Source organism: Lissotriton helveticus, chromosome 7 (genome assembly GCF_964261635.1).
Source record: "Lissotriton helveticus chromosome 7, aLisHel1.1, whole genome shotgun sequence".
Taxonomy (NCBI): Eukaryota; Metazoa; Chordata; class Amphibia; order Caudata; family Salamandridae; genus Lissotriton; species Lissotriton helveticus.
In genome coordinates, this window is record NC_136068.1 from 834281490 (window position 1) to 834307189 (window position 25700).

Below are 25700 nucleotides of genomic sequence, written 5' to 3' on the forward strand. Positions count from 1 at the left end.
AAAGGTCCTGCTCCAAGTGTCACCGGCTACCGAGTCTCTCAATAGGAAAAAGCTTCACCAACCTAAAATCTACACAAAGTTCGAGTTCCTAAAGGACGCAGGGTCAGCCATTTTCTCAAGCAACTCCAGGGGCTGCAATCCCCGCTGTCACCCCTTACCGCTGCTGGGAAAATGTGCATCACTGCGCGACACTACCACAAGCGCCGAAAGCACCCTGGCCCAGGGAACCTTCATGGCCACGGTTGATTTTCATCAAGGTGGCACTCCAAAGCACAGGTCCACAAGTGCAAGCGCATCACTCGAGCTTCTAGAGTCTTCACCTGTATTAGGAAAGTCCCCTGACTTTACCTGCAAACAGCAGCTATCACCTGCCCACTTAGCTAGCTGTACTTCAAAACACCCATCGGAGGAGACCATCACCAACCCAAAACCCACCTCAGAGGCGAAAGAAGTAGACAAACTCAAAAACCTGGACCCCCTAGACAGTTGCTCGAGTGCGGGCGAAGTAGGGGCTGGTCCACAGCCTCCAACAACTACAAACACACAAACTCTGGCCACTCCCAAGGATATCCAAATAGACCAGGGCGGACATTTCAGGAGCCCCAATAATAGTATCTCCATCAAAGCCCAGTTGGCTGGCACAGGCACCTCACCACTCACAGAATCGGGCAATTATGCCTCAGCACCAAGTCTCTCGTGCAGCGCAGCACTTATCGCGGCATCCAGCCAACAGAAGTCCAGTCAACACAACTCTAGCTGGGAAGCTGAATGCAGGGCCACACCGTCTTACCCAGATGCACAAGGGCGAGAGGACATGTCAACAACCAACAACCTAGACCATAAAAACCTGTTTTCCCTCAACTCTCTTTTGGTCGATAACAACATCACCAACACTGCCCCAACTGCGAATCTCCAATTTGCAAATGAGAGAGAGCAGGGAAAAGATCACAACACCGGAGCAAATGAGAGAGAGCCAGGGAAAGATTACAACACCGGAGCCTGGACCTCCATTCTAAATACAATTCAGTTAGCCGTAGAAGCTATGCAATATCAATCGGACAAAATGGATCTCCAACTTAACCTCCTCAACACACTGGCAGTCTTCACTGCGGGGATTGACAACAAGTTAGGTAACCTGAACACCTTGATACAAAGAGCACAAACAAACACCTACTTAAGCTGCAACTGCAATCAGGCAGTAGACAAACTAGCTACACTGCCTTCAATGCTAACAGATCTAATAGTGGACATAAAGTCGCTGCACAAAGGCAAAGCCCTCAAAGAAACGGGCTCCACTAACTCTGCAGAAGGTAACATCAGCAGCAATCCATAGGACACAAACCCAATCGGCCAGGAATCCCTCGCAAACAAGGAACCTACCCAGAAGAGATCCGAGTCCCCAAAAAAACCTAACGCAAAACAACGACAACAAAAAAGAAAAGGACGTAAGCAAAATCTGTCGCCAATTTCAACAAAACTCTTCCCTATATTCTCTGGCATCACCGGAAAACGCATGGAGACTACAAACATGGTCAACCCCTTAGAAGGGGAAATCCCAGTAGTTATCAGCCTAACCCAGCCGCAAAACACAACCAGCAGCCCCCGTTGCATCAGGAAAGACAAGGGCCCCAAGCCCAACCGGCCGCTAACTTACCTGAACACTTAGATACACACACAACATCGGCGACAAGCACTAGCTAGCACACACAGTCCATTGAGTCCTTCGCAAAGCAGAAGCCGGTTACTGAAAGCCAATTGGCAGCCTTGACATCGTCAATCAGGGAAGCCTCTCATCGAATGGCCAATCCCTCCGAGTGCACCAATCAGGTCCATCAAACCTCAGCAGTAACAAAAACATCCATCCCACTGTTCACCAAGGAGGGGGTAAGGGAAAGACCCATAGGCCATACGTCAAGCCGATCGCAAGACGATCAAACTAGGGTCACACTTATGACAACCGTGACTATTCACTCTGCCCACAGCCAATCTGAGCAGTCAAAGACAATCTGGCCACGAGAGACGCAAACAATATTTAAGCAACCAACGCCAACCAAAGCACCAACCCACAGCTTTAACACGGCAAGTGACGGCAGAAATTCAGTAATGTACAAAGCTCCATCCGATTTTGGCGTAGTGGCACACGCCCAAGCTGCAAAAACAAAATGGAAGGCAGACGGTAGCAAAACACATTTAACTGAGGTCCTTATCTTCCACCCGGAATACACATCAAAAGGGCAGCAGGACGTGCTGAACAGAGGCAACATTCTCAAACTGATGAAATGCGTCCCCACCTTGGGGGGGCATAAACTCCAAAGATCTACTTTTGGTTGAATTCTTGCCCGCTCCGAACACAAGCAGCCAGGAGGCGACTAGGACGACCTGGTCCACCAGCAATGTTGTTGACCTAATTGCATCAGAAGCAGCCCAATTTAAGAACTAGGGTATCAAGCTCGTTCCTCTACAAAGACCAGCCTACCCCTCGCCACTCCGCAGAAGAAACAGTTCTGCATCAGCGATGCAACAGGCTAACCCCTGTAGTGTACTAAGGGGTGCGTTGGGAAGATCACCGACAAAAAGGGAGAACAGCACTTGGCAGCAACCACTGGATAGGCTGACAATGACAACTGGCTTGGAGTCAGTACTCACAACAGGGAGGCGCAAATCAGTCCCAAGGAATCATCAGCCTCGTACATCCACCACTGCCAACTCCAAGGGAAACAGTCCGGGGGAATGGGCAGAAGTAAGCACAAAGAAGGCACCTCACTCAAACCACGCACTAGCAAGAGGAACATTGTCCCGAACGATTTTCACATGCCCCGAAGAGGTATGACGCCTTCACCAACTGGGAGAAGACACCAGAGGAAGGGTGCCAGTCTTTGGCATCTGTTCTTGGAACATAAATGGCCTAACCTCCAAAATGGATGACCCGGATTTCATAAAGTATATCTCACAATTTGATATTGTAATGCTGCAGGAAACCTGGCTCTCGAGCACAAAACACATCCCGGGTTTCACCTGCTTCTCAACAGCGGCGGCCAAAACCAACAAATTTGGACATCGGTCAGGAGGTTTGGCGACATATGTATCCACTACATCAATACCTTCGGCGGTCCATCTGGCCCCATCAACCTCCTCAACCTTATCCGTAAAGATCAAGTTACAGTTGGGAACCAAAGAGGAAGAAGTCTGCTTTGTCAATGTATATGTTCAACCCAAAAACAGAGCCAAAGACTCAAGGAACATCTTGAACCAACTGGCGGAGCACGCCACCCAATCGGAGAACCCACTCCTTTTCTTGTCGGGGGACTTCAATCAAAACTTACTTGGCTCATCACTAGATGACGAGGCTCTGGCTCTTAATACAATCTACAGTATACCAGCACAAAGCTACCCTGCAAACCGGAGAAAGCGTCAAAATAACGCTCTTCTCCAAGACTTAGAACATCAAAATCTCCGGGCACTAAACGGCAGATTTCTGACTGACTCCCCCCCAGTAGCTTCTTTCTACTCTCACAGAGCCAGTTCCATTTTGGACTACACTTTCGCCAGTCTGGCACTATTTCCATACATCCAGGAATTCAGAATGGGGGAATAGGGGGAAAGTGACCATCGCCCTCAGGAAAGCCAGCTGACAGCAAGGACGCAAATTGTAATTAGGCCTGACAACATACTGGGGGAGATTTATACAATCAATCTAAGGAAAATCAAATGTTCACCAACCAACACAACCACCTTGGCTGAAACTGCCCTCCAACTGTACAATACACACACATCAGATGCAGCTGGGTTCATTTCGCACTGGGAGCAATACACAGACTCACTGGTAAACAAACTGGCAAGAAAGACAGCTCCTAAAGGCAACCATAATACAGAGCACAGCAGAACCAGCCTAAAGAAGGGACAAAGAACACAACTACGCTCACAAAAAAAGCTGTAAATCTATCCTTACGGAGGTTAAGAGCAGAGCCCCAAAATGAACAACTCCGAGTCACACTGAAAAAACAAAGGGCTGAGCTCAAACACACAAAATGGGAAATAAAAAAAGACGCAGAAAACGAAGGCTGGGCAAAACTCCTATATGACTCCAAAAGCAACAATAGTGCCCGTTTTTGGCAATCAGTAAATAAGATCCTACGCCCAGACCACAAGGACCTCGGTTCACACATTGGGGAAGATCAGTGGATTAACTACCTCGGTAGTCACTTCAACGATCCCTTGGGACAGACAGGGGCACAAAGAAGTACCAACGCAGAGCAAGCACTCGCAACGATCATGTCAACGCCGACAAACTTGGGAGACCAACTCCAACCCAGTGTTACTCTGGCACAATCAGCAGCCCAGCAAATAGTCCTAGTAAAAAACAGATTAGTAAGGGCAGGAAAGAAGGCGCTCCAGGTCCTAATGGCATCCCGCCAGCCCTGTTCAAGGAGAAAGACACAGAATGGGCCACCATACTACAACCGTTATTCACAGAAGTCAGACTCCTAAACAGAATCCCAGACTCTTGGAGAGGATCGACGATTGTCCCCATACATAAAAAGGGAGACAAAACAGTCCCCGATAACTATCGCTTAATAGCCCTCATTGACAACGATGCCAAATACTTCGCTGGAATAATCTTAGAGGAGACTGTGACATGGGCGGACTCAAGCAGATTATACCTTGGAACCAGACGGGTTTCCGGAAAAAAAACGGAACCACCACCAACATCCTGGCAATCTCGCTGATTATTGACGGAGCTAAAACAAAAAAACTGCCGCTGCACTTGTGCTACATCGATTTCACCGCATCCTTTGATAACATCGAGAGAGACATGCTGTGTCAGAAACTTGCACAATGGGGAATACCCTCAATCGCTTCTTAATATGCTGAAGTTACTTCACTATGATACCTGGGTGCAGGTGAAGCTGGGAAGCGGGACCCATCTGTCTTCCAAAGTTCGCACGACCAAAGGGCTAAAACAAGGGTGCGTGTTGGCCCCGACTTTGTTCAATCTGTTTATGGCAGATTTATCAGGCCGACTCGACACATGTAACTCCCACTCTCCGAGGCTGGGAGGAAAAACCCTAAGTAATCTATTATACGCGGATGACGTGGTACTTCTTAGCCACACACATATTGGCCTCCAGAATTTGCTGATCGAAATGCACAGTTACGCAACGGAAAATAACCTAAAAATCAATCTAAGTAAAACGCGTACGATGTCGATCAATACCAGGAATAAACACCAGAAGCCCTGGACTCTGGGCGGCCAAAAAATATAGTCTTCACATGAATATGAATACTTGGGACTTATCTTTGACACCGAAGGCTCATTCGTCCGGCAGATGGAGGAAACCAAAAGAAGAGGGGCCTTGATTGCGATCACACTGAAAAATTCAGCAAACCAACTATTGGGGCCGACCCTGACACCATATTTAAAAGTCATCCAGGCTAAATTGCTCCCCTCAATTTCCTACGGCAGCGAGGCACTACGAAGAAGAGACTCCAGGAACCTAGATAACATCCAGGTAAAAGCATTCAGAACTCTGTTCTCACTTCCGTCTTACACTTCGCCTGCCCAAATAAGGCTTGAGTTTGGCCTAAAAAAACAAGACCTTGCAAGACAAGGAGCTTTCATTATCTGCTGCCACAAACTCCGCTCTGCCTCTAAAGACACCCTAAATGCGATGCTGTGGCAAGACATACAAAGCAGGGATGAATCTCAGGCACGCTCCTACTTGAAGGCAGCTTTGGGGGCTGTCAAGGCAACCACACTTTGGGACATGCAACTGGGGTACAACCCTTTTAAAAAAGTGGTTTGGAAAAACATAAAAACTCTTTCTCTAATAGAGGACAAGGCCGCTTTTGCAAAAAGAAACCATGCGTGGATGATATTAAACACGTATAAATCCCTGACACCTCAACCTTACTTCAGCCAGGGCTATCCAAAAATCACAAAACTGAAGTTTTTGAAATATAGATTAGGGATCCTGCCCAGCAGAGAGCACCAACCACCACGGCTCAGGAGCAATGGTCATGAAGTCTGTCCGCTCTGCAATCTAGCAACCGGAGACATACTCCACATGACCTGTCTCTGTGAAGAGCTCCGACAAGTCCGCCGACAGTTATTAAGGGACCAGTTCAAGCAGATAGGGACCAGCACGCAAAGGCAGGCTGTGCTTGCATGCTTGAACCCTGTAAATACAAAACTGAACTGTAGATACGTCAAGTTTCTGACTACGATAGAACAAAGACTGCAAAACATACAACTGGCGGCAACTTTTGGCTCTGGCACCTAACGGACGAACCTTGGGCTACAAAAGCCTAGCCCGCCCCGGCTCAGGGAATACTGCTCGACAACTACCCTCGGTCTCTCACCGCATGGTCTCTGATAAGGACGACTATACAGACTATATTCTTTTATCACATTTTAAGAAATTGTTTTAAATGCAGCGATTGTACGTTTTTTAATTAACTATACATAATAAAATGTACTATTTACTGTCAGCTGGTTCAGTATATAGTAATTGGTTCCAACGGAGGAATGTTTGTGGGAATCCTATTTTGCGGAGGACTGTGATCATAAATGTTCTGCTTTGGCCGCATCTAACAGAGCAGTAGATGCAGGGACCAGAAAGTTACGGGAATAGCAACCACAATCTACTTCTGGTGTCTGCACCCTCTCTATGGCTCCCTTGGCAAAAAGAGCTGTTACTTACTTGCAGAGTAAGGGAAAGATGATCCTCCCACAACCGTTTGTGAGTTGGTGGCATGGAGGGAGGGGGTTGTCACAAAGGTAAGGGAGTAGCAGGTAGCCCTTTTGGACGATTAGAAAAACCCACCTGTCCGATGGTAGAGACTGGCAAGTGATGGCGAATTCCGCCAGCAACTGGATGCCCACAGTGGGAATGAGGCAGATTAGGAGGGTTAGGAGTCTGCAGCTTCCGGTAGGGGGTGGCATTGAACGGATGCCATCTAAGGGCATGTCCATAATAGAGGATTGGATATCCCCCAAAAAGACAGTCATCCTCAACAAGGAATGGCGTCTCAAGGACACCATCGATGAAATTGCTCTGCCCAGAGAGTCAGTCATGTCAAGCCTTCAATGGATAGTGAACTTCACTGCATCTCTCCCATCGGCAACAGCCTGAGAGAACAGCCCGAGCCTCCTCCAGGAGCGTTGGCAGCACCTGCGCAACCATGTTCCACAGAGCGTGGGAATAAAGGCCCAAAAGGCATGCGTGTTCATGGACCGTAATGCCAGACTGGCAGAAGAAAACATCTACTTCTCCAGAGAGTCCAGCCTCTTGTATTCCCTATCCAGGAAAGCTTTAGGGAATGCACCTTGGGATGTTGATGCTTGGACTACTAAGCACTCCGGGGTAGGGTGTTGGGTGAGGAAGTTCTGTAGGGAGGAATCCGGGTAGCAGCGCTTCTGTCAAAAGGTTAGTCTTGGCTGCCACTGAGGGCAAATGAAGGTCGAGGAGCTCAGCTGCCCTCCGCCTCACTATTGTATAAGAAGCTCCCTCCTCCGTAGCCACGGTACAGGAAGAAAGCATACCAGTAGCTGGAGAAGTAACCAGTTGCTGGCTCTCTCACACCAGTCCATGTTAGGGTTTTCTTCATGTGGCTGGTATTTTGCAGTGGCTGGTATTTTGCAGTGTCCAGCGACTCCTCCCATTCCTCCCTGAATCCTAACCCAAGGGCATAGGGATCAGGCACCAATCTAGGATGCAAGGCTCCTATCAGTCGGACAAGGAGAAGTCGTAGATCTCCTCGACGGCTTCTTCTTGTGTTGAGACTTACCCTAATGTCGAGGATTTGGAGTGGGACTAGGATCTCTGACTCCACGACCACTCTCGGGTCCTTCCCCTTGACCAGGACCTCAACTGTAGCAGCGCCATCCGCCGAGTCAACATGAGGTTGAGTGACAGCTCCCGCAATGCCTTAGGATTCATGGTGCGGCAGTGGGAGCATGACTTCGGGTCGTGGTTGCACTCGAGACATCACATGCATACAAGATGTGGATCCATCACGGACATCGGCCGATGACAGGCTCTGCAGGTCTTGAAGCAGGCTTTCCTAGAGGACATCTCTGCCACACCAGGAGGAAAAAATTCTAAAAGTGCAGACATGTCAAAAAATTCCAGTCAAATAGTGAGTGAAGGGGTAGCTCTTCTCCAGATTGACGCTGGCTGGCATGAAAAGAAAGGACATGAGGTCAGCATGCCTAGGTACCGGCTATATAGGTGCTGAGGACATCATTTCTGAGGACAACGCACGTGGAGCCAAACAACGCCGCCTACCGGGGGTACTGCTTATGAAAAATCTTCCAGATTCAGCCTGACACCTGGGAAATTCAAAGGTAAGGAATCTACCGCTAGAAGTCTCTATCAGAACCTGCTATGATGCCTGGACTTCATCTGCTTTTTAGTAAAGAGTAATGACTGGTGACACACAATCTGTGGAGAAAAGAAATTGGGTATCATGGTAAGGATAATTATTGTTAAACTGTGAGCACTTGCTGTAAAATTGGAACTGAGCAAATAAATACCAGCATCAACTGCATCTTTCTCTACCTCTTGTCAATTGGGTATCAATTTTGTGAACAGCAGAACACGATAATTTTTATTTATTTATTAATTTCTTGAAGTACAGTATTCACTATACTTGCACTAAAACTTTAGATGGTGGATATACTAACAGGCCTAGTCAAGAGGCCAGATTGTTACAATGTTAATCATGTTGCAGCAAAAGTAGTCACAACTGGTCACCTTGCAGAGGAAATAAACATTAAATTACTGCTAAATCCAACAACGTTAATGTGTGTTGTGTGAAGAAAAAGTATTTGACTCATTGCTTTAACAAGAGGTACTCATAATATAGTCAGAGGCAGCATAAATACAGCTCCTGTTGTCTGGCACTCCGAAGTGAATCAGGTATTTGATCAAGAGGTATTTCAAGGTGTAAAGCCTCTATAAGGAAATTGTGCCCTCTAAGAATCTGCTCTGGTGCCAACAGCTCATTTTCACTGTGTGGTAATTTCATAATGCACGACTGCTAACTATACGTAGCTTTTGCGATAGTTCAGATCTGACATTAAAAAAAAATACAGAGAAAGGTTGGTTCTAAGATATGAATGTTTTTGCAGAAGGTATGTTTTTCATTTTTATATTTCATTTCAGTGCCCATCTGACCACTCGAGTAATGTACAATAGAATGTTAACTTTCAGAATTAACATTATCACACTTGCACAAGTAACATAAGTACTGTGGATCTTTTTTTATTGAATATTCAGGTAAATATTTCACATTAATACAGGCTACGCAAAGTAGAGTCACTGTACGACATTGCATTTTCTCAACTTTTTTAAGCCTGTAAATAAACTGACATGGTTTAACCAGCGCAAAGTTGGAACCATGTAACCTAGTTCGCTGCTGTATACAATAAAATGTCAGTACTGTCTAGCCAAAAAACACTCCAACAGTCCAAAATGGCCAAACTAATCCAGAAATATAATTTAAAGTACAGACAAATTAATGTGGCGTTGAACAGTGGAAAAATCAAATTTCCATTTTATCAGCAGATTCTTTGAACGATTTAGTCACGTCAAAAACATTAAAAAAAAGAAAAATAGTTGAAAACTCTCCAGGGTTTTAGCCGAATCAATGATAATCCAAAAAGTTGAAGGTTGACTCTCCAAATATCTAATTGACATATTTTAGGTGCATATTGCCAATATGAGGTGTCCATGTTCCAGCCCATACCTGTGGATGAAAACAGGCGTCAGATAAAAGAAATTATATATTAGGAAAGGGCTACAATTTAACATATACTTTTAACATGGACTGCATTCATCAGCGACTATAATTTTTTAAGAAAACAATGTAAATCAGGAAAGCTTACTCACCTATGGAATGTGTGCTATTCCTGGCCCTCCACGGTCAACTTGTGAAAGTCTTGCACAACTAGAACTGGAAAAACATTTGAGGATAGGGGACACCCTGAGGACCACTTGACTGTAACCCCCCCCCCCCCCGCCCCCCAGAGAGCATAACTACTGTTCCAAATGTGGATATGAGGAACAACTAGTATGCCCATTTAAGGAAAGGAAATAAAAGCTTCTCAGCCACCCTCCTCTGTCATAAAGGTTTTGTAACTCCACTTTGGCCATAATTTGTCAAATTCCCATAATTAGAAGTTCTTCATTTCCAAGGGAAGTGGGAGAGTCACAAGAGTATCTGCAGTTATTACAAATTGTTATAGGTAAGAATGTTCATATGATGGAACATATATAGAGTCACAAGCTCCATTTATAAAAGCAGTTGAGTCTCTAGGTCAGGATACGCTCCTGGGTGATGGTCAGCTCTACACATCTGAATACCGTAACAGAATGCAGTGTAATCTAGGAGTCTTGTGAACAGGAAGCATACTTCCTCGCGATGTTTGACGACAGCTGTTCGACCTATATTTAACTATAGACAGCTGCATTCACATCCATCTGTTATGCTACAAAGATATTAAAGATCAACTACTTATGTGATTCCCAGATGTCAGCAGAAGGAGCATGCTGCGCAACTACGAAGATGAGTGTCTGATTTTATTATGTATATAAAATATTAGATGCACAGCTAGGTTTTTCTCAACTCTGGGTTAGCATAGGTATGCAGTTCTCTGCTATGATTTCTCATAGCGGTGTATAATTTTTGGTTAAGACTATGCAACATTTAAGAATTGCGATACAAAAGGGGATGATGGACGGAGCGTTCGAGCAAATCAAACACTCACCCTCAGTCAACTGATCTGGGTTTAATCCATCACCATTCTTTAGCTCACTCAGCCACCCCAGTTCAGACATGGCCATATACAAATCAGTCTGACCTTGTGCCTCATGGGAACAGTCCAGCTCGAAATGCCAACTGACTGGGGGTGAGTGTTTGATTTGCTCAAACGCTCCGTCCATCATCCCCTTTTGTATCGCTTTGTTCGCCCTAAGTGTGGCAGGGTATGCTCAGACGTGAGTCCCTTGCTCACTTGGCCACTGGATTCAAGATAGCCTGGCTGATGAGGATTATGAATCCGAAACCGGTCCCAGGATGCTTGTTTTCAGTCCAGGGAAGACATGGCTTGGCAGTTCGGGCTGGACTGTTCCCATGAGGCACAGGGTCAGACTGATTTGCATATGGCCATGTCTGAAATGGGGTGGCTGAGTGAGCTAAAGAATGGTGATGGATTAAACCCAGATCAGTTGACTGGGGGTGAGTGTTTGATTTGCTCAAACGCTCCGTCCATCATCCCCTTTTGTATCACATTTAAGAATTGCTACATAAAGTATGCACATTTTTGTAGAAACTCACAAAGGAAAATGTACGTGTGGAGCTGTCTGTCACTGTAGCCCTTAAATGGTGCATGGCACTGTTAACAACAAGGCACTTTCACAGGAGATGCATGTCGCACAAGTTACTTACCTTCGGTAACGATATATCTGTAAGAAACAGTAGTTAGTGTTAGATTCCTCATCTTAGAATATCCCCAGGCGTCAGACTGGATCCGGAAAGTTTTGCGTAGCAGTACCCCTGTGCGTCGGTAGGCGTCGTCTGCGGCTCCGTGTCCGTCGTTGGCATCGTGGTCGCCGGGATGACGTTGGAGTACTTAGACGCCGCCTTCGCGCGCTGACATCAGTTCTTGTACATAGCTTTCCGCACCAGGAACGCAGAGCCATGCCAGAGACCGACACTGGTGCCATAAAACTAGGGCCCTCGAAGGGAAATACCTTAACCCTAGATATCGGTCTGCAAAACGGGGAGGATGGGTGGGGCGGTAAGGAAACTAACGCTAACTACTGTTTCTTACAGATATATCGTTACCGAAGTTAAGTAACTTGTGCATCTGAAAGAAACAGGTTAGTGTTAGATTCCTTACCTTAGAATAGATACCCCAGCAATACCAACCCCGGTGGTGGGTCTGCGGACCAAGATCACACCAGAAAGTCCTGGAGAACGGAACAGCCATCTCTCCGGACTTGGCTGTCCAGGCAGTAGTGTCTAGCAAACGTGTGCAGCGAGGCCCACGTAGCTGCATGACATATGTCCTGCAAGGGGACTCCCCAACCCAGGGCAGAAGTAGCCGCTGTGGCCCGAGTAGAATGGGCCCTCAGCCCAAACGGGAGCTTCTTCTTAGCCAAGGAATAACAGACCTTGATGCACAACACGACCCACCGAGAGATGGTCCTTTTGTGCACCGCCCGTACCTTCTTCGCGCCCACGTAACCAAAAAAGAGATGGTCATCCACCCGGAACTGGCGTGTGTGATCAAGATAGAAGGAGAGCACACGTTTTGGGTCCAGACGGTGGAGCCTCTCTTCCTCTTTCGAGGGATGCAGAGGCGGAAAGAAGGTGGGCAAGGTGATGGACTGCCCGATGTGAAAGGCTGTAACCACCTTGGGCAGGAAAGAAGGACCCGTTCTTAACAACCTTTTCCTGATGGACAGAAAGTAAAGGAGGTTTAGAAGATTGAGCCTGGAGCTCACTCACTCTCCGCGTAGAGGTTAGGCCAACCAGGAATGCAGTCTTAAGAGTCAGAAGACGAAGAGGGCAATTGTGAAGTGTCCCGAAAGGAGCGCACATGGTTCAAGTCCCACTGAGGCATCATGAAAGGAACAGGAGGACACATGTGCCTGATGCCCTTCAAGAATCTATTTACAACAGGAGACTTGAAAAGAGAAGGTTGATCAGGAAGCTTCAAGAAGGCAGAAATGCCAGAGGTAGCCCTTAAGAGTGCCCAGAGCAGCACCTTGCCGGGCAAGAGAAAGAAGGAAGGAGATAACCTTTGAAAGGGGGGAAGAGGATCCACAGCCTTTGCTGTGCACCATGCCACAAATTTGTTCCACCTGCAGGCGTATACCGATTTCGTGGAGGGACGCCTGGCTGCCAGAATCACATCACAGACTTCAGGAGGCAAGTCAAATGGCCTCAACTGCCGCCGCTCAATCTCCACGCATGGAGGTGGAGGCTGGACAGGTTCGGGCGGAGGACCGTCCCCTGCTGCTGCGACAGAAGGTCCTCCTGAGTAGGCAGACGAATCGGGGGATGGAATGACATGCTGAATAGCTCGCGATACCAGTATCTTCGTGCCCAGTCCGGAGCCACCAGGATGACTTGGGCCCGGTCCCGCCTGATCTTCTTCAGCACTCTGGGTAGAAGTGGTATAGGCGGAAAGGCGTACAACAGACCGCAGCTCCACTCGTGACGAAAAGATTCGCGGAGCGAGTGCCACCTTGGAAATTCCAACGCGCAGAACTGATGACATTGCGGGTTCTCTTCGGTGGCGAATAGATCTAACCAAGGCTCTCCCCACTGCTGAAAGAGAACTTGCGCCACGTCCGAGTTCAGAAGCCATTCGTGATCCATCATGCACCGGCGGCTGAGTTCGACGGCACTGGCGTTCGGGGAACCTGCTAGGTGTTGAACCACCAGGGTGACGCCCTGGTGTTCCTGCCCCGTCCAGAGGCGCAGAGCCTCATTACAAAGGGGCCACAACCCCATTCCGCCCGGTTTGTTGCAGTACCACATGGCGGTGGTGTTATCCGTAAACACCTGCACTACACTTCCCCGGACAGAGGGAAGGAATGCTTTCAGTGCAAGCCGGATCACCCGCAGCTTCAGAAGGTTGATGTGGAGCCGGGACTCCGCCGGAGACCAGAGGCCTCTGATACCCCGCTCTACCATGTGGCCTCCCCATCCCTGGAGGGACGCATTTGTTACTACTACATGCTCCGGTTGGGGAAGGGAGCGAGATCTGCCGCTGACCCCATCGTGGTTTGTGAGCCACCACTGCAACTCTTTCACAGTGCCCTCCAAGATCCGGACGCAGTATGACAGGTTGCCCTGATGCTGTGCCCACTGAAACTTCAGGTCCCACTGCAGAGCCCGCATTCGCCACCGGGCGTGATGCACCAGAAGGATGCAGGAGGCCATCAGTCCCAGGAGCCGCAGTGTCAACCTGACCGAGACTCTGGATAAAGGCTGAAAGACCGGAATCAGAACCTGAATATCCCGAACCCGCTGTTCGGGGGGGATAAACCCGAAACTGCGCGGAGTCCAGAACCGCTCTGATGAAAAGGAGCCTCTGCGAGGGGCACAGGTGTGACTTCGGCACGTTGATGGAGAACCCCAGCGAGTGCAGGAGGTCGGCGGTAGTCTGGAGGTGGGAGACGACTGTCTGGGGCGAGCCCGCCTTCAACAACCAATCGTCGAGATAGGGGAAGACAAACCCCTAACCTGCGCAGATGAGCTGCGATGACCGCCATCACTTTCGTGAACACCCGTGGGGCGCTGGTAAGGCCGAAGGGGAGCACGGTAAACTGAAAGTGCTCGTGGCCTACCGTGAACCGCAGGTAACGCCGGTGGGCCGGCAGGACGGGGAAGTGGAAATAAGCGTCCTGCAAGTCCAACGCTACCATCCAGTCTTCCGGGTCCAGGGCAGCTAGGACCAGAGCCAAAATCAGCATCTTGAACTTCTCCTTCCGGAGGCCCCCTTTGCCCTTCCTGGGTACCAGAAAGTAGTGGGAATAGCAACCAAGTCCTACTTATGGCCCAGGAACGCGCTCGACGGCCCCCTTGGCCAAGAGGGCCGTAACTTCCTCCTGCAGAAGTATCAAGTGATCCCCCAACATGCGGTGGTACTGCGGTGGCATGGCTGGAGGGGTCGCCTCGAAGGGGAGGGAGTAGCCCCTCGGACGATTTGCAGCACCCACCTGTCCGAGGTGATGGAGCGCCAGTGGAGGAGGTGATGGCGAACCCTGCCCCCCACTGGTGTCGAATGGGCCTGAAAACTCGGAGTATTTTGAGGCAGATGCTGCGGGGGCGGGTGTGGACTGACCCTGCCGGTGTCCCCCGGCACCGCCACGGCGGTTACCGCGTTGAGGTTTGTTCTGCGGCCTGTGGCTAGCTGTACGTGTGGGGGCGCCCCTTCCTTGGCCACGAAAGGGGCGGAAGTCTGCTGGCGTTGGCTGAGGCCCAAGGACTTGGCCGTAGCCCTGGTGTCCTTGAAACGCTCCAGCGCGTTGTCCGCCTTGTCGCCAAAGAGGCGACGGCCATCAAAGGGCATGTCCATAAGAGAGGCTTGGACATCTTGAAAAGTTGGCGGACCTCAGCCAGGCGTGGCGGCGAACCGCCGTCATTGCAATCACCCTGCCTAGCGAGTCCATGGTATCCAGTCCACACCGAATAGAATATCGTGCTGCATCCCTTCCCTGGGCAAGCTTTGCCTGGACCTCCGCCGGGCACTATGGCAGCACTTCCGCAACCGTATTTTACAAAGAGTGGGAGTAACGGCCCAAAAGGCAGGCGCTGATGACAGACCGCAACCCCAAACTTAGTGAGGAAAACAGCTTCTTACCGAACTGGTCGTACCTTTTGGATTCCCGATCCGGAGGGGCGGTCGGGAATGCGGTCTGGGAAGTTGAGGTCTGGATCACCAGGCTCTCAGGGGTGGGGTTAACAGACAGGAAACTGGGGTAGATCCTGAGCCGGGCGGTGGCTTCGGGCCACGTTCCGATCTACAGAGAGGCCTGTAGAGGGCTTGGACCAGGTGCCCAACAGAACGTCAGTGAGGGCTTCATTGAACGGCAGGAGAGGCTCAGAAACCTTGCCTGCGGTTTGAGCACCTCAGTGAGGAGGTTAGTCCTCATTGCCGCGACTGGGAGCTCAAGAAGCAAGGCCTTGGTTGCCCTAGTCAACACCACGCTGTAAGCAGCCCCCTCCTCCGTAGCCACGGTAGGAGGGGAGTCAAAACCAGTGTCGGGTGAAGTATCCAGACCACTGGCCTCCCCCAGTTCGTCTGCCCAGTCCTGGCTCAACTGGCACTGCAGTGCCAGAGGGTCCTCAGACCCCTCCCAATCCCCCTCGTCATCCATCTCCTGAAGGTCAGGAAGAAATGATGGAGCCGGGTCGTCGGTGAAGGGCTCACTGATCGGTGTCGAAAACGGCACGGGCGGCGCCGGTTCGAAGCTGGATCCGGACTGGGGATCGGGGCCGCTGCCCGAGGATGGCACCGGGGGGCGACACCCCTGGTGACGACGTCGGCAGAGGGGTCATAAGGTCGACTGGTGTCGTGACGGATCCAGGCCTGAATCCTGAGGAACCCTGCGGCGTCGGGACCTAAGTCGTCGACGGCACCGAAGCACCCGACGGCGCCGGGCCGAAGCTGCCGGCTCGCTTGGGCTCTTAGACGGGTCCGCGGGGCCTGAAGGCACCTCTGCGGGACCTGATGGAGGGAAGCGCGACCTCATGGCCATGAGGAAGGCGCTGATCTCCTCCGGTGTCGCGTTCAGCCCATGGACCGGCGCGTATGGAGCTGGACGCGGCGCTTGTGGCTCCAGCCGAGCCGCGTGGGCGGTGTCGCCCGAACCCCCGGCCGCGCGAGCGTCGGGGGGAGTCAGAAGAGCGATGTCGCTTCTTCGACTTCTAGTGCCTCGACTTACCTGAGGACTTGGAGCAGGACAAGTGGTATCGACTCCCCGAGCAGTGATGACTGTGGCCCTGCGACCGGTCCCTCGACCTCCTCCTGGACCGGGACCTCGAGCGGCACGAGGCCGACTGCCGGATCTCGAGGAGCTTACGGGACCACTGCCCCTAGCCTTCGACATCAAGGCCCGGCAGTTGGGGCACAACTTGTCATCATGGTCAGCCCCGAGGCAATAAAGGCACCAACGGTGGGGGTCGGTAACCGACATCAGTCGGTTACAGTCGTCGCAGGGTTTGAACCCGGGCATCCCTATCGGCACCGGAGTCGAGAATCGGTCCGAGAAGATCCAAAATAGATCGAAAAAGTTAGTAAAAAAGTGACTAGGAGTACTGCTCTTCCCAGATCCGACGTCAGCGCGCGAGGGCGGCCTCTAAGTACTCCGACAACACCATCCCGGCGACCACGACAACGGACGCGGAGCCGCAGACAACGCCTACTGACGCGCAGGGGTACTGCTACGCAAAACTTTCCGGATCCAGTCTGACGCCTGGGAATATTCCACGGTAAGGAATCTAACACTAACCAGTTTCTTTCAGATATGTTTGTTGAGTGCAAGTGGACAAATGGACCAAAATCTAGGCCAGGAAGCTCCTTATCGTAAAGTATTACAGATGATAAAATAGCAATCCCACTAACACAACAAAGTAGCAATCCTTTGGTAGTTGTGGTATCTTCAGAAGGATTATCACACGGGAATCTCCAGTGGCAAGTGAAAAGAAGTGAAACAGCCTGCTCAATTGTGACATAGCCCCCTCAATCTCTAGGCATGAAGGTGGAGGCTCAAGAGGTTGAGGTGCAAAACCTACCCCTCCAACTGCGAGAGAGATATGCCATAAGTTGGAGAACTGGGGAGAAGAGGGGAAAATGGAGAACACCCACTCCCTCGGCCAGGCTGTTCATAACAGAACATAAGGCAACACACATTTTCTTGAGTTGTACAGGCCCATTACAAGGGTGACACAGAGGGCAAAGATGCATAGTACCACCTCTAGGTATATAGGCGCCACTATTGGCCAGCAAGATGACGCTGACTTAGGCTGTTAATCATCGTATTCAAAAAATAGTTGACAACCAACCAAATGCTGCTGGCATAAGCCATGCCCACAGTTTAGGTGCGTCCTGGCAGAGAAGATGAAAGCCCGCTCTGCCGTACTTGTTTAAGTACCAGGCTGCCTCACCTTTCCAATATTACCCAGGCATCATATTCGATCTGGAAACTTTTCATAAGTATCTCTGTACGCCAGTAGGTGGTGCCATGTGGCTTCCCAATGACATGTTCCACTCTGGAAATGACTTGCAGAACGTCCATAGGCGCCACTAATGTGCGCTGACGTCAGTTGCTTCCAGACTGTCTGAGCCCCCAGACACAGAGCCCCAAAAGCAAATTGGTGTGACCAGTGAGAAGATTCCAAGACATGGGATCCTATTAATGTCGAAGGCCACACAGAGAACAGGGAGTATGGGAGGGCCGGTGAGGAATTTGCAGCTAGAGTCTCTACCAGAAAGAGTGTTACAGAAGGTAAGTAGCTTGTTCTTCTGATAGAGACTTCTAGCTGAAGATTCTTCACCTTCTGACTAGATACCAAGGCAGTACCTATTCGGAGAGGTCTGTGGATGGACTCAACCCACAAATTCCTGCAGGACCGAGCGGGCAAAATGTCCCTCTTGGCGAACTAGACTGTCCAGACAACAGTGCTTCGTGAACCTACGGAGGGACACCCAAGTAGCTACCTGGAACATGTCCAGCACATGGACACAACATGCCAAGGCAAGGGTAACAGCTTTGACTCCGGTAGCATGATCAGGCAGTCCTCCCGGAGGCTGCTTTATAGCCAATGCGCAGCAAATATGAATGCAGAGCTCAATCCAGCAACAGATTGTTCTCTTCTGCACAGCCATGCATTTTATCGCTCAAGTAAACCCCACAAGGAGCTGATCATCCACCTGATGTTCTTTGGTAGGATCAATGTAAAAGTTCAGTGCTCTCTTAGGATCCAAGTGTGGAGTATGTCCACCTCCACCGAGAGGTGAGGCAGAGCTTAGAATGCCGGTAAGGTGCTGTTCTGACCAACATGGAACGGTGTCACAGTTTTAGACAAGAAAAATGCCTGGGTCCGCAAGACCAGCTTGTGTAGGAAGAAGGTGGCTAACGGCAGGTTGACAGAGTCTGAAGGTCATACTGTCTTGATGGTGAAAAACCAAGAGGAGCAACTGTGAAGTGGCTTGAAGGGAGTGCACATCAGAAATGTGAGGGAGGACCAATTTAAGGTCCCACAGTAGCATGACAAAGGGATACGGAGGAAACAAATGCAAACCTTTTAAAACGCGTATAACATCTGGGGACTTAACAATGAGGGCTGATGTAGGAAGATGATTTTATATGTTCAGGCTAATGTAAGGGCACACCGTGCAAAAAGTACAGACAACCCATTCTGGTTTACAGAGCTTAAAGAACAAGTTACTTACCTTCGGTAACGATGTATCTGTAAGAGACATATATTAGTTCTAGATTCCTTACCTTATAATTACCTCCAGGCGTCAGACTGGATCCGGAGAATTTTTCTCTCAGCAGTACCCCTGCGCGTCGGTATGTGGCGTCGGTCGACTCCGGGTCCGCCGTCGGCATCGTGTTCGGCAGGATGATGTTGCGGTGTCTACATAGACGCCGCCCATGCGCGAGGACATCAGTTCTGACATGACTTTCCACACCAGAAGCAGAGTCATGCAAGACACTGACCACTGGTGCAAATAACTAGGGCCCTGGGAGGGAGTCCCTATCCCTAGAAGTCAGTTTGCAGAACGGGGAGGATAGGTGGGGCGGTAAGGAATCTATAACTAATATATGACTCTTACAGATACATCGTTACCGAAGGTAAGTAACTTGTTCATCTGAAAGAGACCATTAGTTGTAGATTCCTTACCCTAGAATAGGTACCCCAGCAATGCCAACCACGGAGGTGGGGCTGCGAACTAAGTTCACACCAGAATATCTTGGGCGAACAGAACGGCCAAAAAAGACGTCTCTTCGGACTTGGCTATCCAGGCAATAATGTTTGGTGAATGTGTGCAAGGAGGCCCATGTGGCTACCTGGCAGATGTCAATGAGTGGAACTCCACGTACCAAAGCAGTAGAGGATACTGTCCTGGTAGAGTGGGCGTGCAAACCCACTGGAGGTTCCTTTTTCGCCAATGAACAGCAGATTTTAATGCATAGGACAACCCATCTAGAAATGGAGTGTTTTTGTATGGCCCGGAATTTTTTAGCGCTCACATAACCAACGAACAGTTGATCGTCGACCCGGAAATTTTTAGTGCGGTCAAGGTAGAAAGACAGCGCCCGCTTTGGGTCCAGAGGGTGGTCTCTCCTCCTCTTTGGAAGGGTACTGAGGCGGGAAGAAGGTAGGCACAGTGATGGTCTGACCTATGTGGAAAGAGGTAACCACTTTGGGAAGAAAAGAGCCTAGTGCGAAGGACCACTTTGTCTGGATGGACTGCAATAAAAGGAGGCTTTGAGGATAGAGCTTGAAGCTCACTCACCCTGCGAGCAGAGGTGATGGCGAGCAAGTAGGCAGTCTTCAAAGTAAGAAGTCGAAGAGGACAGTTATGTAATGGCTCGAAGGGAACACACAAAAGGTAAGTAAGGACAAGATTCAAGTCCCATTGTGGCATTACGAAAGGAGAAGGAGGAAAGAAAAGAGTAATGCCCTTTAGGAATCTATTTACAATAGGGGAGAGAAGGCTGATCAGGAAGGCGGAGAAAGGCAGATATTTTGCTGAGAGGTAGCCTTTAAGAGTGCCCAAGGCAGAGCCCTGCTGGGCTAAAGAAAGGATGAACAAGAGGACCTCAGAAAGAGGGACAGAGAGGGGATCCACAGTTTTTGCTGTGCACCACGCCACAAACTTGTTCCATCTACATGCGTATACCGATTTAGTGGAGGAACACCTGGCTGCCAAGATGACATTACATACTTCGGGAGGAAGGTTGAAAACTGTCAACTGTCGCAGCTCAATCGGAGCAGTTCTGAATACAGCACAGTTTCGGGATAATCCTCCATAGCATAGAGTCTGGGATATTTGGGCTATGATACCGAAGTTTCAGCCTCTTTCCCAGATTTCGGTGAGATTGCTGGTGGATCATGCCAGGTGGCATATGCGTCCTGCAAGTCCAATGCTACCATCCAGTCTCCAGGGTCAAGGGCAGACAGGACCTGAGCCAAAGTGATTATCCTGAACTTCCCCTTCCGGAGGAAACAGTTGAGGGCCCTGAGGTCTAAGAGAGGACGCAGGCCTTTGTCCTTCTTGGGTACCAGAAATTAGTGGGAGAAGCAACCACTAGGTACTTCTGGCACACTGACCCTTTCAATAGCTCCCTTGGCCAAGAATGCTGAAACTTCCTGGCGGAGAAGGGCCAAGTGATCTTCCGACATGCAATGAAAGGATGGTGGCATGGAGAGAGGGGTAGTCTCTAGGAGGAGGGAGTAGCCCCTTCGGACTACATGCAAAACCCACCTGTCCGACGTGATGTTTTGCCAGTGGGGAAGGTGATGGCTAATTCTGTTGCCCACTGGCCTCTGGTGGCCCTGAAAGGTCGGACTAGGAAGGTTTGGAGGCTGCTGCAGGGGGGTTATGGGTGGACTGGCCGCCCGCTGGCCCCCAGACCCATATCGCTGGGCCCCACGTCCGCGGCCAGGCACAAGCTGGCCAGCTTGCGTGAACCGGTGGCTTGACTGGATCGAACATGGTGGGGCACCCCTTCCGTAGCCACGAAAGGGCCGAAAAGCAGACTGCGTGGAGCGAGAGGTTGCCGCGAGGCCCACGTTCTTGCCGTAGCCCTATAATCCTTGAAACCCTCAAGCGCGGAGTCTGCCGTGTCACCAAAAAGGCAACGACCATCAAAGGGCATGTCCAGTAAGTTGGATTGGACATCCCCAGAAAAAACAGACGTCCTCAACTAGGGGTAGCGCCTCAGGGCTGATGTAGAAACCGTTCGGCCAAGTGAGTCAGCGGTATCCAGCCCATATCGGATTGTGAATTTATGCATCTCTACCCTCTGCCACCGCGCGGGTGAGAACGGCCCAGGCCTCCTCCGGACACTGTGGCGGCACATGCGCAACTGTATCCCACACTGTATGGGTAAAACGGCCCAAGAGGCATGCAGTATTCACCAACCACAACGCTAAGATGGCGGAAGAAAACATCTTTTTCCCAAGGTGGTCAGCATCTTGGATTCCCTCTCTGGAGGAGCAGTAGGGAATGCGCCCTTAGAGGACGAGGCTTGGATCACCAAGCTCTTGTGGGTAGGGTGTTGGGAGACGAAAAGTGGGTTTCCCGGGGCCAGGCCGTGGCATCTGGCAATCATCCTGTCCACAGGAGCCCCTGTGCTGGACTTGGACCAAGTGCCCAGAAGGACATCGGTGAGGGCTTCATTAAAAGGCAGAAGGGGCTCCGAAGAGGCCTGCGCTGGTTGAAGCACCTATGTCAGGAGGTTAGTCCTGACTGTCACAGTAGAAAGCGCCAGGTCCAAGGCCTCAGCAGCCCTAAGCAATATTGCTGCCTTTGAGGCTCCCTCCTCTGTAGCCACAGTAGGAGGGGAGAGCATGCCAAGGTCTGGGGAAGTATCCAGACCACTGGCGTCCCCCAGGTCCGCTCATCAGTCTGGGTCTTCAAGCTGGTCAGCCAAAGGGTCTACAGACCCCTCCCAGTCCTTTTCACCCTCCTCTGGTTGCTATTCAGGCCAGAAAAGACCACCAGGGATGAACAGAGGCACAAACGGGGAAGGTACCGTAAGGTAGACCGTTGTCGTTTCGGATCCAGGCCTCGATCCTTAAGGGGCCTCTGATGACTGGGCAGGAGCTGCTGGCATCGAAGGCCCAGGGCCCGAGCCGAGTTCACGGGGTTCGAAGGCGCGCCGGCGGAGTCGGGCTGACCAAAGATTCTGTGAAGCACTTCGTAGAAAGCTCGAAGCTGGGCAGGGGACGCTCCGGCACCGGGAAAGGAAAGGAAACTCAGAGCCGTCCCTGGAGTGGGCTCTAAAGACTAAGCAAGAGAGCGACAATGCTCTGGTCCCGCGTTGCAGCAGCCGACCGACGGGGAGCAAGTGAAGAGCCGACGCTGCTTCTTCGCCTTCTTCTTGTGCTTCAACGTACCCGAAGACCTCGAAGACTTGGACGACGAATGGTTGTGGTGGCTCCGTGATCGTTCCAGAGACCTTCCTCTCGATCAGGACCTCGAGCGACATGGAGCCGAATGCCGGGCCTCCAACAACTTTCGGGACTGCTCAGGCAAAGACTTCGGGTTCATGGCCCGGCAGTTGGAGCACGACCTCAGGTCGTGGTCAGGCTCCAGGCACCAAAGGCACACAAGGTGGGGGTCTGTAACGAACATTAGGCAGTTACAGGCCTCGCACCGTTGAAACCCGGTCTAACGATGGGACATCTCTCATACAGCAGGAGTCATTAGACTCAAAAAGAAGTCACCAAAAGTCGAGAAAAAGTTTAGTCAAAAAGTGACTAAGGGGTAGCTCTCTCCGGATCTGCACTAGGCTGATGCGGATAAAGATGGCGTTTATGTAGACACTGCAACGTTATTCCTTGCGAACAAGATGACGACGACGGAGTCGACCGACACCACCTACCGACACGCAGGGGTACTGCTAAGAGAAAAATTCTCTGGCTCCAGTCCGACACCTAGGGGTAATTCTAAGGTAAGGAATCTATAACTAATGATCTCTTTCAGATAGGAGGCTGCACACAGAGGCTTGAGGCGGTTCAAATCCCAGAAGGTTGATTTATGAGGAAGGTTCTAAACCATAAACTGAGCAGCAGCTGTGCATGGATGAGGGGGTCTAGTTTCTGGTTGGTGCACACAGATGATTTGTCACAGGAATGTATTATACTTCCCACTTCCTTGCATTGGAAAGAGCTGTGTGCATGCGAAAGGGGAAGGTTCTTAAAACTTAAAGTACAAGAGTTATAATATTACTTGGAAATTATAATTATATTTTGATGTTAGAGTTAGTGTGCTAGGAGAAACATGAGCCTAACAGTAGCATCACAATCTAATTATCATTAATTCTGACACCAAACGTTTGATTCATGCATTTGTTGTTGTGTTTGTTTTTTATTTTCAGTACATTGGTGTATGGTGGTGGCGTGCGAGGGGTTGAAAAGCGGGCATCACGAATGGAAGTGACAAGGTTTATGTAGAGGATCCTCAATAGGCCTGTGCCTCTGGAGGACTAACAAAAGTTAGTCACCTTTCACATGTCAAGCAAAGATGCCGCTTTAAAATTAGTCGAGGCATATTATTGGGAGGGTGAGTATTTGTGTTTATTATCAATCCGATTTGCCCTAAAATGTACACATTAGTCTACAAATGGACATTGCAGACCCTTTAAATAAACAACTACTTGCTCAAATTCGGTGCGTAAACTTTAAACAAGCAGCAGCACCAGCCGGCCAGGGCTGAAGCTGCGGGAGACGGAGGCAGCCACACTGCGTAAGCGGCTTGAAAAAAATTACAGTAAATCAAACTAGCATGGACGGCGTAAAGCGGGTGCAGCAAGAGCCTAGGAGGTTACGCCCGGCATTTTGCTGAAAAACCAGCTCTAGTTAAAAGAAAACAAACAAGCAGATTAAGCGTGGTGCTTGTGAAGCTGGCACAGTGCTGACCGTTAAGGTCTGTTCACAATTAAAACAATCGGCCGCCATTGTCCCGGCTGCGCACGTCGTCCTGCCTACAGTAGGAAAAAAGAAAACAGTGCTTCCAGAATAATAAACACATACCGTGTAACAGAAGTAAAAGGGGCCAGTAGCCATGGGAGGTTACAAGTGAAGAAGAGGCGGTACTACGGAGGGCCCAACAAACCGATTACATAATCAGAAGCCTGCATTTACGAAGGACAGAGACAGAAGACAATGACAAATATGGGTGGAGAGTGGGGGTTCTCTTTCATACTCTACTACAGCAGCTCACCAGAGCAGCGCATGTGGGCTGACTCAGGCTCGACCTAAAAAGCACTATGACACGACAAGCAGTAGCAGCGTCATATCGCTTCTCAACCTCGCCCCCCTACAGATTGCCATTTAAAGTATAGGATTTTGCAGCAAAAGAATGCAACATATTAACAACCTTTAAAATAAATCAATGAAAAAGTTCACACACCAGTCTTTACATTTTCCGAATGTACTTGCCTGCCGCCATAGCTAATGAGACAAAGAGGCAGTTTTAATGAGTAGCTGAAGGGCCATCAGCGGTGAATGGGTTTAAAGGAAGATTAGGGGTCAAGAGAAGCCTGTATGGAACAGACAGCGCCTTGCCTTTGAGAAACATTAATGTTATGTGTGCATGCTGAGATTGTAAAATTCAGCTGCTGGCGTTAAAAGCCAGGTTTATCTTGGAACAATTTCCTAGTTTTGGTTTCACTCAAAATATTGACGCATGAGATCTTCTTCCATGTGGACAGCTCAGCTCCCAGATCTTATCTTAGAGATAGAGGAGATCAGGACGAGGCCCTGAAGCCTGCCATATCATACTTGATATGCTGGGGCGTATGTAGCGAAGAGATGACAGCCCGGTCAGACTAAGTTTGCTGCCATTGGGGTGGAGAGAAGTGCCGTTGTCTAAAGCTGGAAGCTTCTTTCAAAGCTGTGACTGGGTGTAGTCCGTATGGGAGGTTGAAGGCCAAGGGACCTCGCAATCGATGTACTTTCCATGAAGCACTTAAGGGCGAAATCGACTTGCTTCATCAAATTATCCTTCAGCAAGGACAGGATAATGGTGGAAAACCCATAGGCAAGGACCCATGTATGGTGACAGGGCCACAGATGTGCCCATAGCTCTCGTCACAGAGGCCACTGAATCAAAGTCTGAATGGATAATGTGCTGTCTTCCTATCCCTCACTAGTTCTGTGAAACGTGCAGGTAAATGAACTGGCAATTTTGGGACTACAGGGTGAGCCATGACCCACAAGGTGAGTAGAAGGAAGTTTTTTATGGTCGACGTGTGTCGTATCGCCTCCTCGAGGTATTGCGCATGTTTAAAAGCTCATTTGGTAGATAGGTGTATTTTTTCCTGCCGAGTGGGAAGTGAGAGTATAGTTTGCTAAGTTAGGTGAAAGCAGCTGAGCATGCTGTAATTATTGTGTAAATGTGCCTCCATCTAATACATGCCGGGTAGATGGGAAGGTGC

At 49.9% G+C, this 25700-nt stretch overlaps 1 protein-coding gene across 1 annotated transcript in view; it reads right to left on the reverse strand.

The window, feature by feature from the left end:
* Positions 1-9246: 9246 nt before the first annotated feature.
* Positions 9247-25700, reverse strand: part of ANKHD1 (ankyrin repeat and KH domain containing 1) — a 1380661-nt gene continuing 1364207 nt past the window's right edge. Inside the window, exon 34 of the mRNA XM_078653327.1 lies at positions 9247-9750. Within this exon, the coding sequence (XP_078509453.1) occupies positions 9691-9750 (60 nt within the window). The 3' untranslated portion in view covers positions 9247-9690. The remainder of the gene's footprint in view (positions 9751-25700) is intronic.